Here is a 19,516-nt window from a genome sequence, read left to right as displayed (position 1 = left end):
TATGTCAAGCAGCACTTAAGAATTAAGGATTAGAGGGAGGATTAGATATTCATAAAAGAAACATGAGTGTGATTAAAGGGATCGACGTACCTGCTGCTCCACTCGGTATAACCGCGCACCAATCGTCATAGGTTTTACGTTGCCTGCCCGGTCGATTCCAGCCAGGTAGCTCCCCGGTTTACCCAGAGTCTGATCCAATCTCCTCTGTAATTCCTGCGTACAAATCGAACGTAAAATCAACCACACGTAAATGTACACCACGCCGAACTACGCCGAAAAATGCAACGGTCGAGACTCGTAGACAATGCAGATGTGAAAAGAGAAATCGTTATTTCCTATAAATACTTCATATTACTAATTAATATTGTATTCACATGTTCTTTCCTTCATTCCCCCCCAACTTCTCACATTCCCACAGTCGTTTTTGCAACAATATTGTGGTCGAAATAATGGAGTAAATTTGGAAAAGGTGTTCACGAAATTATCGTATGATTCTTGCACCATAAAACAGCAGATAAACAGCAGTGACAAAAAGTAAAATTTTGATCGAGATTAGAATCAACGTGGCGCTATTATTAAACAATACCCCTTTCCAAAGAAGCTCTTGTTGCACTTAAACAAGCAGTTTAAAATCGCCAGTAAAATCGCTCGTTGTGAAATACCGAAAGCTTGAGGATGTTATCGATTTCCTCTATATACATAGTAGAACGCTATATTCGCTCCTCGCCAAGTATCGAAGCTTTTTCGGCAAACAAAAGACAACGTATAAAAGTTAAGTTTATTGTGATTGACATTTTGTCTTTGTTAGCTTTTTAACACCATCGCCATCGTTCTTTTGGCAGCAATCGTTAAACAATAAAAGTTATTTTATTATTCGAACGCCGATGAAATTAATAACAAAGATCATTTACGAGCTAATTTATCGTCAAATAATTTGATGAGCATCACGTTGAAAGCAGTTAAAACTGTTAATATATGACGAATAAAATAAAAAAAAAATCAATGATAAACTGAGTACTGTTAATATATGATATACATGTATATTTCACAAATATGTCCAGATGAACGTCAAAATTCATATCTTGAAATGTTCACGACCTGATATACATGATATAATCGATTTTTACGTCTGTTGAACAAAATGAATGAATGTAGATGTATAAACCATAATGATACATTCGTTGATTAATTCGTGGCTGTTTTGCGCCGTATATTAGCAGCATTAGTCCATCGTCTTATAACATGGATTTCGCGTTACACCGATTTCGATCTTACATGTCAAACTAATCGTTGATGATGGTCGATTAAACAGGGATCAGGAGAGATTCGCTTTTGGCGATCGATTCAATAAGCTGTCAAATATAAGCAATTACATTACGAGGAATAAGTTTATTTGCAGGTGTATTATTAATTCATTATGTGACAAATAATGCGGAATGATTTGTCGAGAGCCACAATAATTTATCTCATAAACAAGACGGTTTAAGATAGAAGAAGTATGTTTCAGATGAAAGGACTGACTTACCTTAATCCGTACCATCATATTTAGGTGACCTTGACTGTATTGCTCGATGACGTCACGAACATCATACGGTTTTCGAGCTTGTTGAAACTTTCTGCGAGCCACGAAATATTTAATCTTCCTGATCGCCCGAATAGCATTTCGATGTGCCTCTGTCAAGCTAAAAATTGATATTTAAATTAATAAATTATGGTAGGGAAAGCGGCAAAGCTCGTTGACGAAAAACACTATGTTCTGTATATAGAACGTAGAAACAAAATTGAATATTGAAATTATTATTCTCATCTTTTTTAATCATTACTGAGATCGTCGTATATATTATATTGCTTATAATAAAGTTTTCTTCTATGAAAATTTTCTGTTTAAGCAATATAAAATTTTCTATATAAGCAATATATATTTAATGCAAATATTATTTCATAAACAGAAAATTTTCATAGAAGAAAACTTTATTTAAGAAAAACTTTTGCACTTATTTTTAGCAAAAGGATATACACATATTATTAACTGTAACATTATTAATTTCAAATTATCAAAGAGAATCATTAGAATTGAGATACAATATTATAGTAAAACATTTCTTACGAATAATTATAATATAAAATTATTAAAAAAATTATATAATTCTCTATTAATTTTGCAAAAGATCTCATGATCTAATGTTTAATTCTACTGAAATAAAAAAACAATAATAAAACTCTATTATTATTCTATTATTATTGTTTCAGAATTAAAGGAAAGAAAATAAAAATCACCGAAATTCGATGTTTCAATTATTATTAAAGCGTATCCCCGTGTAACTTGTATAATAAGCAGTAACAATAAGAAACGAAAATAAATAAGTAGGATAAAAAAGCTGAAAATTGTGGGGAGAAAAATCTCTGAAAAATCTCTGTTTTATGTTACGGAATTTGTAAAATAATATTTTTAAACAAAACCATGTGATTGAACACACGGTGAACAGCAGTGAAACCCTGTTCTCTGTAATGCTCTCTAGTTGGCAAGCATAAGAAAGCTTCGAACGGAAGTGAACTGCGAGAGTAAAAGGGGTTGAGAGAAGATAGAAGAGAGAAAAATCTGGCAAGTGTCTTTATATATAAGTTTCAAGTGTACATGCGAACAAGCGGGCATGTTTGTTCGACGTTGCAAAATCTGGGTCATTCATACCAACGCGAAGTAATGACGCGATGGAAAAAGCACTCACGAGTCTGTACGGAAAAGACCTTTTGTGCGAAATACCGTGTATTCTATTCACATGCCCGAAAATAAAATTCGACTCTCTTCGAAATCTCAATGGTGCAAAAAGCCACCGAGACTTCTCTCCGCATCTGTCCGCATCTCTTTTACTTTAAGTACTTGAGTGTGATGCGCGACGAAAATATGTATATTTTTGGCGGAATGACGACAAATGCCGTCTAGTTGTCTCGGACGTCGTAAATTCTTAATGAAAAGCCGAGCAGATTTCATCTCGTCAAGATGTGTTTAAATTAAAACACAGATAGATTGTCAAATATATCATGTAGCCATGTAGGTGGTTAAATTAAACCACCGAATTAAAAGTCCAAGGATATGCTAAATATACAAAGCCAACTTTTAAAGTATATTTATTTACTTATTTATTTATAAAAGGATAAATTTATTTCTTAAAATATTTTTGCGAAATAAAAATTTCATAAAATATTTTTAAAAAATCCATAAAACATTAATGTACAATCACCTTGTAAAAAACAAAATTTATTTAACAAAAATATTATATATACAAAATATAATAGTTCGACAATTTCTGAAATAAATTTATAAAATTATATATCAAACCATTGATAAAAGTGTAAAAATTTTATAGATTGTTTTATTATCCTTACTTGCATAAAAATTGCACACAGTTCTCTGAACGGTTTGGAAATTATCTAATATAATATTTTTAAATTTGCTTTAACTCTTATAAAGAAAAATAATATATTATAACACTCTAATACAGGAATTAAATAGTATATTTAGAACATACATTTCATTTAAAAAATTATTAAAATAATGAGATGATAGATCGCTCGGCGGACGGATCTTAGGTATCTTATATGTATTTCTTCATTTCTTTTTCTTAATTGAATTTATATCTATCTAAATTTTGAACAATTACTTAATATCGCCAACGTGCTGTATTAATTTGATATACATGATTTTTATATACGTTTTTTATGTACGTTTAACTTATTTGAGTAGTAATTCAAAATCTTCCTATACATTACCAATTATTTTTATTTTGTACAGTTGATTTTAAAGAATACTTGGAATTAAAAGTTTTTGTCATCCATTAGGATTATTGATTACAAATATTTGTTATCAATAAAAAAATTAAAAAATGTTATTTTGTTTATTTACTTTAACTTTTTATGATCAAAATATTATTTATTTAATATTTCAAATAGTATAAATATAAGACATATTTTTTTTTTTTTTAATTTCGACAACTTTCACTCCTTAAATATTTCATCATGATTATTTGTATTAATATATCACGTAAAATATTACTCGAAATATCCATGTATAATATATATGTGTCCAATAGTCTATATTTTTAATTAAGTCTTGATTAACATCTAGCTGGAAATGATTGGCAATAGACGGTAGAAATTGAAAAATGCGAACGCAAATGCAAAAGCGCAACAAAAATGATGATCAGATTACATGAGTATCAAAGTTGCAAGGCATTCATTCGACGATATTAGAGATCGAACTGCTGCACGTTCGATTCCCTTTTCAAAGGACTGGAATTCGAGCTTTAGTAACTCGAGTACCAAGTAGATGTACTTGGAAGTACGAGGAAGAAAAAGGACTTTCATGAAATTAAATTTCGTTGAAAAATAGAAGTTTATTCTATTCTAGTGGAGCTGGCGCTAGGACACGCGCGGATTTGCGCGATATTTATTATATATATATATATATATATATATATATATATATATATTTTATGATATGCACGAGGTATAGGAAAATTCTTCGATATTATCGATTTCGCATACAAAGTGGAAGTCATTTGCATGGAGATATACGTTCTTCGGCTTTCTATACTCCGATTTCTCGTCGGCGAACTCGGTATATACACAAAATGGCCGTTTAATAACTCAATGATCGACTATAGTGGCGATGGTTTGGGAGTTTTAGAAGTTATCAAATAGATCATAAATTCCCTTGTGTTTTATTTACATGTATTGACGATCTTATAAATTATATTTCACGTTAAGAAAAAAATATTATCTATTACTCGGATATATACAAATAAAAATAAATAATAGACATATAGTATAAAATCAACATTTTCATACTTACTGAATTTAACATTTACTAACATTTAATGAACTTAATTTCATTTATATTTAATTCATAACAGTTTAGTAACGGTTTAGTAATCATTTTTAATAATTAATAATAATTTAATAATAACTTTTCCTTTCACTTATCTGAATATATATGTACATAATATGTTTATCATTAATTTTCTGACACAATTTCCGCCGTAAGCGCAGTATAAGACAGAGATGTAGCTCGCATAATAAAATCAAAAGTAGATACTTACGTAGTTACTCTCTGCGGTTCTTCGATATCGATGTCAATTTCGTCGCTAGTCGCCTCTGTCACCGAACTTGTTTGCGAGGTGAAAAGGCTTCCCCTGCCAACCGGAAACACGCTAATCAAACTTCGGGCTCACAAATCTCGTTCTTTCAACATCGCGAGATCGCTCCAGAGAAAGCGCTCTTTTAGACATGAGCTGACGCGTGTCTATCAGGGTGTCTAACAGGGTCTTTGCAAATCGCTAGCCGTGCGATTTCACGAATTATTCCCACGGCGTGGATCGTATATTCAACGAATTATGAATTTTGCCGATGTCTTACTTTAACCACATTTTAAAGCATCTGCCGATCATAACACTATAATTTTCTAAGATTTTGTTACTGATATTCGATATGTAAAATAATCAATTCTTAATATTTGTCATCTTTAATGTCCACCAAATGAATTAGACATTTTCGAAGAATGTCGGATTAAAGAACTGTCGGATTAGAATTTTATCTATCTTTTTTAATTATAACATTACTTTTTGCTTATTTATTTTTTTAGCTATGATATCACACAAATAATTTCACGTGTAGCGTATTCTCCTTGAAAATATCATCAAATGTATCTAATAAATATATATGACATTTTTTTATATTTACACTATATATAGTACACCTGACAATATCTTTGACTTTTGCGCAACGCATGAGAGTCTTTCTCCAGAGCAATTTACTAGATATGCATATTCGTTGGTAATGAACAGAAATACTGTTAAATACTGGAAAATTAGCAGTCGACACAAGTAAGAAATAATTAAACAGAGAGAGTTTACATTTTAAAACGGTGTATCAGGATAGCACCGCGAATATAAATTTTGAATTCGCATCGATCAAAGTCGGATTGTAGAGAATAGTTTATTTCGCACACTGTTACATTATTAAAATTTTGTATGCAGGGAGTTCCAATTCCATTTCATTGATATAATATTAAAGCAGATGATAAGACAGCGGCTGATAATTTCAACAGTTTTTTCGATATATCGTCAATTTATGCGCTTCGGAAATTCTCAATTCTTCATAGACAAATATATTATATGAATATAATATACTATCTGTGATATCTTTTACCAACTTTTGAATACGTCGATAATTGATACGCTCGAAAATTGATAGGAGATATCAAATGATGTTTATATGTAATATGTCGACAATATGTCTCATCAAATTACTGTTATTGCCAATATTATTTGGAAATTCGTGATTCTTTATCGGTAAATATTATCTAATATCTTCAATTAAATCACAAACATCGATAATTGATGTACAAAATGAAGTAATATCTGTATATTGATGTATGAACAAAAAGTTATATTTGCAAAATAACAAATAAATTCTGATATTCAAAGAAACATTTTCAGAATAAATAAACATAAGTTAAATTCGTGTGCACAATTTTATTTATTTATTTATGAACTAATAAGAAACACCTGATTGTTCACTTGTATTACTTTTATTTCCATTCCATTTCAAATTTATCAATCATAAGTGCATATTGAAATAATTTAAAACTATTATTCAAAAAAATTAGGATGAAATGTTATAAAATCTGATGCATATCGCATACGAAAATTTGGATACCTATTTCAGACTAATAAAAATAGTACTAGTATAGATAGTAAAAATGTAATTGAAAAATAATTACATTAAATGTTCATTATCAAGTAATAAGTAATTCATTAAAAATGAGTTTAAATTATGTCTGTTCATTTTAAAGATAATAAAATCTTTTATGTATGGGTATTTATTTTGTCACTCATATATAATTTATAGAATTTAAAGAATCATAAATTTTCACTTTGCGAATAATGATCTGTGCTAGTATTTAATCCAAACGTAGTGTAAATTAGATAGAATCTTCAATGTGTTAAAATATAATATTTAATTGATATTCGAATAAATCTCGATTTTAATGGAAAACTAGTTCCTCTATTATCAAGAAAACAAATGAATAATTTTTATGGAAAATTAATACGTTATTTAAATGAGATATAAAATATTGCTTCAAATTTTGCATGAATCCGAAGTGATAATTTTCTTTTTTGAGCACAATTATTCGCACATTCGCATTCAGGAAGTCACCGAGACATCCATGATACACTTTTCACTCGAAAATAAGCTCGCCAATTTCCAGCTTTACCTCTTCACCGTCACATTTACCGAGCTGAAAAACGATTCTGACTCTTTCACTCGAAAAAACAAGCAGAGATACCTCAGCGCGATACGACGATAAAACTTTTCGAGCTGTTACGATGCAAATTTTGCACGTGAATGAAACATAATGCAAACAAGGTTGATTGAGGTCAGAATAATTTTTTCGATTAGTTTGAATATTCGAATTCTCTTTGTCAATAATAGCGACAGAAATATTATACACCCCAGGTGAAAAGTTTAAAAACATCAATAAAAACACAAAGAATAAACTGTATAAAATAAATTTTATTAATGAAAATTTATTTCAAACATAAGAAAATGATGACATTGAGAAAACAAAACTTAACTTTTAATTAAAATAACTATATTTCAATTTAATCAATGCAATGTCTAAATTTTTCCTTCATTGAAAAACATTTTATATTTTATGTTTAATAACACTTGTCACAACTTTTGTTACGTTTGCAATCAATTTTGTGTGATTGTTTCTTTTGAAATTTCTTTTCAAATTCGTCCACATCAAACAATTCACATCAAAGCTCATCTTTCGATGATGAATAAAATTTTTCTGTCCAACTCTTCCTAAAAATTCTGTGGGATTTAGGTCAAGTGATTATCAAAAAAGCTATATCAGATTTTTTAAAACTCTCCTTTCTGTTCTTTTTCTTCCAAATAATTCAGACAACACATTGTTAGGAATATTTTTAGGAGTAAATAATTTCAAAAATGTCAAATTTTAAAAGATGTTTCAACTTTTGACTTGGAATGTACGTATTAATTCTATGTATAAATTATTTTAAATTTATTTATGTGCGCAAAGATTTCTATTCAATTTATTTATTAATTAGAAACTAGAATTTGAAGTATTCTCAGGATTAATTATAAAATAATATTCCAACGCAATTCCCTTTTCTTAAAGTCTTAAATATAAAAATTTCTTAATATCACTCACCGATTGTCACGTCTAGCGCGATTCGGCGTGCCCACTTTGGGTTCTTCCATGTAAAAAACCACATCCCCTTCGTTTTCAAGACGTTGATTGTCATTTTGGCCAGTTCCGGCGCCGGCTGATATGCCGCCCGATATCGTGACGGGCGGCAAGGCTGGCTGTTGTTGTTGCTGTTGAACTTCCATCCGATTCCGTGACTTTCGCCTCTTCAGCACATTCGCCTTTTTTGCCACCTGGATCATCAGAGACTGAACCCCCGGTGCCCTCCCATTACAACACACATCGAACACAACATGCACTATCCCTACTAACGATTATTCGATCCTCCCCCCCCCCCCTCCCCCCTTCTCTCAATCCCATCATTGTCGTCGTGGTCATCATTAGCCAAAAAATATTGTGCAAAAGCAATGGATTTTTTCGCGGAAAACGCGAGGGCGAACATCGGGAAATTACGTCGGTTGCGAATTGATATCGTTATGACATCCTCTTAAAACGAAACGAACAATTGGTATATTGGAATCCCCGAAGAATAATATCGATATGCTGAACGTATTACACAAAATACACGTTTTTTTTCTCTCATTGTCGATATTTTACTTTATAAACACAGATCGTTTCGGAAATGCTCAATCAAACTATACTAACAGCGCCGATGAGAAGACTTCATGCGAATATACGTACATATTTTTATTTTTCAAAAATGTGCACTTTCGAAAGCACATTCGAATAAATATTTTAAGAGTGCTCTTAACAGTTAACAAACATTTTAAGCATTTCCCGATCTTCCGGGGCTTTGTCTTCCATAATACTCTATATTTTTCAGACAATCCTCAAAAACCATACGACCGACGTAAACTCCCATTTCTATGTTGCAAATTCACGAGTGAAATTTTAAATCCTCTGGAGACCAAGAAGAGACAGAAACAACAGGTAATATATAGGTATATAAACATACATATACATAGAGTTAAAAATGTTACACTAATTCAGACGCATGCATACTATAAATATCCAACAATCAGTCAAGATAAAGTTATTTTTTATATCGCGTGATATACTGCTCGCTACCTTTAGAGAGAGGAAAGAGGAAAAACATATAGTAAAAGAAAAATATATAAGCGTAAGACATAAAGACGCAAACACGATCAAATAGACGATTATATTGTTTGTCTGTAAGCAAGTTGTAAGAAGCTTACGTAATGTCTCATTCGTTTAAGAAGTAATTTGTACAAACGCGCACGGATAAATCATCTTGTTTGTTGAAAAAAGAGATAAAAGAAAAAATTTCACAATATCATATTTATTTTACATTAATGTTTGTAGGTTTAATAACGGAAAAAAAAAAAGAAAATCTCAAACGCAATATCTTGATAGAAATAGATAAAAGAGTTGCATTAGGGTAAGAGATCGCAATAGGATAAAAAGCAGCATTATAGTTTCATAAAAACTATCTTTGTTTCTTTTGTTTGAAAATTCGGAAATTCTCGATAACGATATATTCAAATCCATACTCCCGGTGCAAATTTAAACCTCAGGATAATTTTATTTGATTTTGAGTAACAATAATTTGACGGATGATTAGCGTATCCAATTATTTTCAATTACCATTCATAGAGAAGGAATAGAAAGATTCTGATTTTAAATAATTCAAATTAAAATAATAAATAAAAGTAAGAAAAAAAATGAGAAAAGAAAAAAAATATTTTTCAATCAAATATTATTGTTAGAATAAGGAAGATGAGAAAATTATTTTTAGATATTATCTGGATCCGTTTTACAAACCGATATTATATTCTGAGGGTTAAATATTAAACGCGAGCACAGTGAACACATGTTTATGCAAAGGCTCAGACTTAAAATCGAGCAGCCATCCTCATTACAACTAAGTGTGCGGCGATAGAATATGATCCTTTGTGATTGCGTTGAATATATCATTTAATATGCATATTCTACATTCAGCAGATACGTGATATGTATAGTGACCCCGATTTACATAAAAGATGACGTTTTACATCATGTAACAGAAAAGTGTAAAGAAATGTGATAAAAAGTTTGAAAAAAATAAACATGCAAAAGAGAGTAAGAAATGGAAATAAATATAAACCATTTACATACCATCTTCTTTACACAAATCAACTGAAATATATTTAAAGTATATTTTATCATATTATCGTCAAATCGTCGCTGAGCATTGTTTTTACTATCTCAAACAATATATCGTAAAATCGTGCTCGCGATATTGTGCAATTTTAAGAGGAATGGAATTTGAAAATTTTGGCAGCAGATGTAAAACGGAGGTTCTGTTCCTACGAATATAGCCGCTTCATGTTAATCGAGAAATATGCTGATAAGCTAATTTAATGCATTTAATTACTAATCTTTTTCAACTTTACTTGTTAGAGATTTGAATTATCAGGTTAGTTCAACAATATGTATACAAAGATCTTCTGTATATACGTTGATCGAATTCCCTATTGATCGAATTTTTATGACGTCTGAAAATATATAATATATATAATATAATATAAAAATACAATGGGTATCGATGTTAATAATTGCAAACAAAAATGAAACTCAAACATAATACCATATTGAAAAAAATTATTCTAAAAATATCGTGTCTGTTACATGAACTGTGTTCAAAAGCAATTTATTTAAAGATGACAACTATTGATTGATATTTTTAAATGATAATATTGGAAATATAAATTTAATAAAAAAAGAAAATGAATATTATGATGATAAAATTCATCTTCTAACTTCTCATGAAATTCTTATTTACATAATGCGATCCGATTGCTGTATTGTTCAAACATTTGCTAATAGTAACTATACTTAACAGTAACTATAAAAAAATAGATATGAAGTTATGGAAGTTCGAATGCATATAACTATATGAATGCGGGAAATTCGCCAACTCGCGTTTCATAAAACTGCGACAATTTCACTGAAAAAAGTTATGCTCAAAAACGAATGTAATTAAATTAGGCCGTTCACACATAAAATATATTCTGATGGGGGTATCTATACACATTTTTCATGTGTTCATGTGAACATTCCAACTAACAAATGATATTAAAATTATAAAGTATACATATTCAAAGGATAAACAAAATCAATCTATTAAAAATATTTCGTTTTGGATATGAATGCGCGATACGTAAATCGAAAAAAGCAAATTGAACCAAGCAAAAAACAAAAGCGCAGTTCTCATTACCTCCACCATATATGGAAGGGGGAATAATGTACAGAAGCCTCTAGCGCATTTTTAATTGCATAAACACACTAGCAACATGAAGGAAGAAACAAAACCTGGATCTTGGCGATAAGTAATGGCACATTGAGAACATCGAGCAAAAAGTTTACATATTCCGATTGCATTCATCCACTGCCAAATTATCATCGGACAAAAAATATTATAAAATACGCGGCCATTATCGTCATTATCGTTATTATATAACACTAGGACTCGTAAGGAATTATTGGAATGTTAAATTTCAGATGGTAGAACTCCCTCGCGAATCTTACCATTATGTGCAAAATAGATTGCATGGAAAATTTTTTATAATAATCTTTAATAATAGTCTTTCTATTAATAAAACTGTTTAGATTAATATTTAATAAATTATTTCATATCCTAAACAAATCTGCACGAAGGTATTATAGAGTCTAATAAAATATTTGTCCAAAAGTTTGAAATACTTTTAATTAATAGATTATGATATAGACGAGAGAAAGAAAATAATTAAAATTAATAAACCATTTAATTAAATAACTGTTAATTTATAATAAATGTACAAAATAAAACGAATTTAACATTTACTAAAAATAAACTTATAATTTTTATCAGTATATAATATAAAAAAATATACATATATAAACTTAAAAATATTATGTAAAATATTGAAACAAAATATTTATGCATAAAATATTAAATATTATATAAAATATTCAATAAATTAGTAAAAGTTATAATATTAAATAAAAGAACCAGCAAGTCAGATTTCATGACTTATTAGTACCCCAGCGTAAGAAAAATACCTAAATTCTTTCGTTTTTAATGAAATGAGAAATGTTATATAAATTTGAATGGTTTCAAAAGAGGAATACCGCGGAAGGAAAATCTTATAGTAATATTTTTCGAATTTTTTTCAAAGTCCCTGATATTCTTTGCAAGAAAGCATATATTTCATTGTTTTTGTGTTCGCTATCCACTCCTGAAGTGGGTCCCACATGTTACGAAACACTCTGTACTTGTTTCGTGAACTAGTCTCCTTTCAAGCTTGCTTCATTCGACAGATCAACATAAGGCACATTTAATTTCTCGTAATTCGCTTAAGAGAAAACACAAAGACGATATTTTCTGTGATAATATTAATCGACAATCGGCACACGACTGAAAAAGCATTCGCAGCAAAAGTTGCAGAAAATCTTAGCAGCAATTAAATTAAATACGAAATTACGGGTAATTCTAAATCTATTAGCGCGCCTTAATGATTGACTGCGCGCGCGAGCAAGATCGCGAGGGAGAAGGATGTACGTTTTTCGCATACTTTAACGCGAAGCGATAACGAGATTCGCGACTTTAGATTATTACGAGATTCGCGAGATTAGCGTTTGTCTCTCAGCGCGGTACGGTTAGTTAGAGTGTTCAAAAACATTATATAAGCAGCTAAGAACATCGACAGTCAACAGCTAAATACGACTACTCTCCGGTCCTTCTCGCCAAACTCGCAAACGGGAAACGTTACCTTGCCGAGAGGCGTCGAGGGTTGGCCGGCTGGAGCTGGGTCCTTAATATAAATGTTCCATGTAGCGACACTGTTGATGGCTTTATCGGCGGCATAACACCTCCACAAACACTGTATCAACATGGCAGCAGCCGGTATCTGCCGATTGAAATGTTTCTGCCGTTGCTTCTGTTGTACTTTCAGTGCGAAGCCGGAACCTAGAATACCCTAAAATCATCAATAATCTAATTCACAATTTTTCCGTAATAGATCCTACATTTATTATAACCATGAATGTCTTATTGATTATAGTCGACATAAAAAAATAACATAAAAATTTTGTGTCGATTATGATTAATAAGGTATTCATGGTTATAATAAATATAGCCTTTTGAAGGCTAAAAGTCTTAACAGCATACTTAAAAAAAAAATCGATTTTATATGTTAATTAAAAAAAAAGAACCTATAAAAGGAAAAGCGATTAATTATATGACATATCGCATATATCATAAAAAAAGGAAAAATATTCTCTATAATAATATACTCACAGCTGGAAGTGCGAAAAAGGATATAGCAAACACGCTGAAACATGAGGCTACTATTTTCCCCATCCATGTTTGCGGGACGGTATCACCGTAACCTATCGTCGTTACCGTGATCTGTAATATCAAAGAAATACATTCTTCAGCGTTCTATCAATTTTTTTTTATTTACAAAGAATTACGCAACTAGCAAGTGAAAAATATTATTCATTTCTATTAATCTAGAAATTCATATATTACGTAAAGAATTTAGATTGATGAATCGATGATATTCGTAATTCGGAAAATATCAATTGTCAAAAGAATTAGAATAATAAAAAGGACTCACCACTCCCCACCAAAGTGCATCAGCATAACTCGAGAAATCTGTTTTGCCGTCGGGTCCAACTGCGTCTTTTTCGGCAAGATATACAAAGTAACTGCTGAAAATGAGGCCTAGGAACCCGATGTATAGCGTTGTGATCAACTCCTATTAAATAAGAATACGAATATTTAACAAGAATTAATATCGATGTGCATATATAAGATGTTCCAGAATTGGTGATACAAACGAGAAGAGTGATTTCATATAAGCAGATAAATAAAAAATGTAGAATAAAATTGTTTTATACGAGATTTTATTTTGCAAAAACAAATTTTGAATATTTGTTAGATATGCGTTTGTGGTTACACCATTATCAAAGGGAACACATAATAAGATAAGACATATTTGTTTGCTAAAAATGTTGTTATATTACAAATTATTGAAAATGTTATTGATAGAATTATAGAGATGAATTTATTATCGAAAAAGATAAGTCTAATACAAGAAAAAGCTTGATATCTTGACAATGTAAAATACAAATATGTGTAGAAATAACATAGAATATTGATATCAAATCATACATTGAATATACTAATAAATATTCAAGATTGTTTTTTTAAAACAGTTTTGAATATTTATTAGTATATTCACGTAAAAATTTTACACTACATTTCCGACTTCATTCTTTATCACCTTCTTCCTACTTGTACCGTCAGTTCTGAAATATTCTCTATATTTCGAAATAATTAAATCACTTTAATTCATTTTAAGAAAATGGATTGAATATATATATATATATATATTTAGGGCAATTAAAATCATTACTAAGGCCTTTTCGTCAGAAAATGAAAATTAAAAATCTTCATAATTATATACAAACATATACCTGACGATGTATGAAAACCACCGAACCCAGAAGTCGCCACGTGCCACCTTGACGATCGACATGAAGCATTCGCAAAATTTGTAGAAATCGGATGCCTCTGATGGCGGAAGTAGCGAATACTTGACCGTTGCTTCCTACCGATAGGACTACCATGGATGCTACCACGACGATTAAATCTAAAAGAAACAAATTAGAAAAATATCGTGCGTAAAAATATTAATATAAGAGACGAGAACACAATTGCGAGATAAATCCGAACGGAATATATATATTGTTAAAAGCAGTGTAGTTTTTAACACGTTAACATTAACATTTTTACTAATTTACTTGTAATCTAACTAAATTTAAATATACAGAAAAATAATATATTCTTATATTCTATATGCAATAATGAAAAAAAAAATTTTCTTTGCAACTTTGCTGTGCATGAACTCGACGATGAGACATCACTCATGATTTAAATTGTTCCACTGTATTTTACTGAAAATTTTGTTTTATGTTTCATATTTTAAATAAGCAAGTAATAAATAAACATAAATATATCATATACGTGCAGAAATTATGACAACAGAGGTAAAACAGAGACCAGATAATCAATTTTATGTGAATCTTTAATTAAGGGAGAATTTCGCTGCAAACTGTCGCGTATGTTTCATTTACGAAACGTGTCCGACAGAACGATGGCTGCGATACAAAGCGCTAACAATCTTGATTTTACCAAAATGGATTCGATTCTGAAGCAAGAGCTTAATATCATAAAGTTGACCGATAGCGATAGCCGCAAACAATCCTATACAAACGATTCGAAACAAAGAGACAATTCACCCGATCCAATTTTGCACTGATCAATCGGACAATGCAAATATCAGATTAATTTTGGCTTTATCGCATTTTAGTCTGCATTGCGACTCGACGTTAGAAGAAAACGTGCGACAAACTTACCTATAATACAAATCGGTTTTCGTATAAATCGCAGTCGTCCGCAGCAACCCATATACTTGGATCTGCAACCCGCGCTCCATAATCGAACCAGATATTCGACTCCGAAGAATACCACGAGACATATTTCCTAAACGATAATGAAGTATAATTAACAATTAATGTACGCCGAGTACGTGTTAATAAACAACTGAGAGACTCGTAGCCAATTCCTTGGCAAACAGGATCTTGATTGCCAAATTTTTATTTGAAATAAATTCAAATAATTATATCACTAACCACGTGTCACTATTTTTAGCAGACTTAAAGTATATTTAATCTTTTAGCCTCTTAATTTGACTTAACATCAGTTAAATAATATATATATAATATATATATAATAATAACTTAGTAAGATAGAAATAATGATAAAAAGGAAATAATCTTTGTAAAAATAAAATTGTATTGTAATTGTAGAATAAAATATTATACATATAAGATTTAATTTTTGAAAAAACAGTTTACTAATTAAAAAATTATATGGACGTATATGTAATGACAAACTTATATAATTTAATATAACTTAAAAAATTTATAATATAATTTAAAAAATTTTTTTATAAATTAATAATAAAATAAATTATTATAAATATTGTGTGTGTATGTAGCTTAAACAAAGATATATTCCTATTATATCCTATTATAAAAAAATCATAGATCCTGAATATTATTCAGTTTTCTTAATAATTCGTTTAATGTATGACATCTATTTAAACTATCTCTTCATATTTAACGTAAATGAAGAAAGACAGAAAAAGAACTTCAAAACTCACTTCACTCACTTCTATCCTTCTATATATTAATCTATTTTTTTTCCTTTCATATAAAATATAGTCATTTCTATTCTATTATTATTTTTATTATTATTAACAATAAATGCAATAAATATAAACTAATTCATATTATATAAAAATGTATAAAGTATAATAAGGTTTGCATATACTATTTCGAACGGAAATAATTGAACGCGATAGTATAGCGACTGACAATTTGAAGGTTTAATTATTCAATATTGGTGAGAAGAAAATTAAGCGGAATTCTGTAGATTAGTATGGACATTAGCTAATCATTTCTGAAATGAATATGCAATAAACTCGGTAGCGTAGAGGTGGAAGTGACTATTGTATCGATTATATGAACGATGTACGAATGAGACGCCCTAGAAAAACGAGAACGTCGATGTTAGAGCCAAAGTGAACGAGATCCTTGAGAACCAGCTTACACTGTATTTCTGTATGATTTAAGATATTTCATGTTTTATGTTCGCTTATATTTTCATGTGGAAAAAAATGAGAAAGTATTCCAAAGATATTCCGTAAATTTTTATAATGTACCGAGCAATATTGACTTGTGTATGGATAGTCATACAAAAGTTACATGATTTCGCATAGACTCTTGCAAACTTGAATTTTTTTTTCTCTTTAAGTGAAAATAAGAGAGAGAGAGAGAGAGAGAGAGAGAGAGAGAGAGAGAGAAAGAGAGAATTCTATTTATGCAGCTCGACACTGAAAGAAGAAAAGTTTTTTGGAAATTTATATAAAGTCTATTCTCGAGCAGTTCAATAAATGTAAAATGTTTTTAAGGGACTAATTAAATGAAATCTAAGTTAACTCTATTATTATAAAACCTTTGTTTATGAATTCCTAATAATCTAATTCCTAATAATCCTAATAAGCACTTTACAATCACATAGAATTCTAAGTACACTTAATTTTTTTCTTAATTTTTTCTTAAAACATTAAGTTGTAATTTTAAATTTATGTATAAAAAATACAGAAATAGGTAGAAATCTTTTCCTTTGCATGTGCAATCGATTTGGTTACGACAGAATATTCTTAATCTTGTAGTTTTACGTAGTACTTCTTTAAAGTATTATTGACATTAGTCGATCCAGAGACACTTTTAATACTCTATCCAGTTATATACTATATGTTATTGTTAATAATGAATGCAAACTACTCACCATCCAAAACAGAGTTTCGTTAGCGAAGTTACTGTATTGATCTATCGTTGACAAAACACTAAATATGAGGCACACCAATACCACCATGAACCTAGACGGACAGAAATACCTTATAATACATATATGGAAAATTATTGAAAACTTAGTTTTTTATAAAATTTTAATCAGATGACTGATCTGGGTCATTAGAAGCGTAGGATGTCATGTGTTATTATAAATTTATATCTGCATTTTACGACAAACGCAAGTCAAAGTTTCTATTACAAAATTTCGCTCAAATAAATGATTTGATTTATGAGAAACATAAGAAATTGTATATTAAAATTGAGCTCATATTTAAAATGACTTTAAATTCTTCATTTAATTCATCTATGATTTTTCTTCCTTTAAATTTTCTAATTTAACTAGTTTTATACTACTAAAAGGAATATACTCGACATTTTGTCATACGCTTATGAACATACATAATGACTGTCAAAAAATAGAAAGTTAGTATAGAACGCTTCTGAACTGTTATTTTTCTTAGGTTTTAAATATTTACATCAAAGCTAAAATTTGATTTATAAAACATGTGCAAAGTTAAAGATAATTTCAGCGTAATAAAAAATAAACTATGATTTTGGAACGCAATTATATTATATTATATATTGCGTGAAATTTATATATTAATAAGCCTTCATTAATGACAATCCAGATCATTAAATTCCTCTAATAATTATAATACATAAATGCTTATATCACCGATATTATACAGCCCAAGCATTACAGTGCAACAAATACTTAATGAATAGAAATGTAACGCAAATTGCATTATTATCGATCATTACATATTATATGGCGTTTCATCGTTGTGCATTTTAAAGTTGATGAAAGAAGTTGTTTTAATTTTCATACTCTGAACAATAAAAGTGTTGTTAAAACTAAATCTACTCTTCTATCGGGATAAACTATTCGTTAAACAACTATGTCACCTGAGTCTATTCAACTGACAAATTACTTGACAAACTATCCAGGCGTGATGTGCTAGACATATACTCTACATTACTGATTGCCGGCGTTGCAAAGCGTAACTTTATACTTAAATTTGTAAGAGAATATTGCCAGGATGTGTATAACTGCCAGTGGTACCTATCGATGAAGGTCGTGTATGTTCCGCGACGATTAAATGTAAAAATATTCATAGACAATATGTGTGTGCGGTAACTTTACTAGCTTATCTAATAAGTAAATTTTGTTATAAAAGCAATGAAAGATAGCAATTTTTCAGTAAAATACAAAATGAAATTTATTATATATTATATTTGATATTAGATACTACATATATATACGATACATATACACATACATGTAAAAAAAAGAGAAAGATTACGTCCAAGATTTTCCCGTATTTTTTTTATCAAAAACCAACCATAGTGCCAATACTTCTAGTTTTATAAATTAAAAAAAAACATTTACAAAGATGAAAAAGATTTTATCAATCGAAAATTATCAATTAACTTGTAATTGTCAGTAAAATTTAGTAAAATTATTATGCATTTTTCTATATGAAATATAAAAAAATCTAACGTATAAGAATAGTACTAAAACTAAATTATAAAAAACTTGAATTATAAGTAACTAGCGCCAACCTTTAGTTATCAATATAGTTTCAGTATCGCACGAAATATATATATATATAAAATTGCATCAGTCTGCCACATATTCTGCTGCATATTTTTAATTGTATAGAGTGATCTTAAGAAAACTGATATACAAAAACAATCTTTGACTTTTAAAAAAGAAATTTCCCCTAAAAGTATCAAAATGAGTATCAAAATTATTTGAAAAAATAGTTTGAAAAAAATTGTAAACTGTATAAAAATTAATACTAATATATA

The 19,516-nt window shown here is 29.6% G+C and overlaps 1 protein-coding gene across 9 annotated transcripts in view; it reads right to left on the bottom strand.

Moving 5' to 3' along the window:
* LOC105433301 (KCNQ potassium channel) overlaps positions 1 to 19,516 on the bottom strand; it is a 46,795-nt gene that overhangs the window by 10,661 nt on the left and 16,618 nt on the right. For 6 of the 9 annotated variants that reach the window (XM_089077796.1, XM_089077811.1, XM_089077803.1 and 3 more), the window contains 11 exons: positions 17,640 to 17,730; positions 15,641 to 15,767; positions 14,699 to 14,874; positions 13,837 to 13,977; positions 13,515 to 13,625; positions 12,988 to 13,194; positions 10,352 to 10,372; positions 8,240 to 8,484; positions 5,097 to 5,189; positions 1,526 to 1,682; positions 91 to 213 (listed from right to left, as the gene is read on the bottom strand). In XM_089077796.1, coding sequence (XP_088933922.1) covers positions 91 to 213; positions 1,526 to 1,682; positions 5,097 to 5,189; positions 8,240 to 8,484; positions 10,352 to 10,372; positions 12,988 to 13,194; positions 13,515 to 13,625; positions 13,837 to 13,977; positions 14,699 to 14,874; positions 15,641 to 15,767; positions 17,640 to 17,730 — 1,492 coding nt within the window. The remainder of the gene's footprint in view (positions 1 to 90; positions 214 to 1,525; positions 1,683 to 5,096; positions 5,190 to 8,239; positions 8,485 to 10,351; positions 10,373 to 12,987; positions 13,195 to 13,514; positions 13,626 to 13,836; positions 13,978 to 14,698; positions 14,875 to 15,640; positions 15,768 to 17,639; positions 17,731 to 19,516) is intronic. The other 3 variants (XM_089077830.1, XM_089077837.1, XM_089077839.1) reach the window with 3 other exon arrangements.

The sequence above is a fragment of the Pogonomyrmex barbatus genome, unplaced genomic scaffold (assembly GCF_055798465.1).
Source record: "Pogonomyrmex barbatus isolate J1 unplaced genomic scaffold, ASM5579846v1 scaffold1, whole genome shotgun sequence".
In the NCBI taxonomy this organism is placed as follows: domain Eukaryota; kingdom Metazoa; phylum Arthropoda; class Insecta; order Hymenoptera; family Formicidae; genus Pogonomyrmex; species Pogonomyrmex barbatus.
Note: the sequence above shows the minus strand (reverse complement) of the source record. Positions and strands in the feature narration are given on the sequence as shown.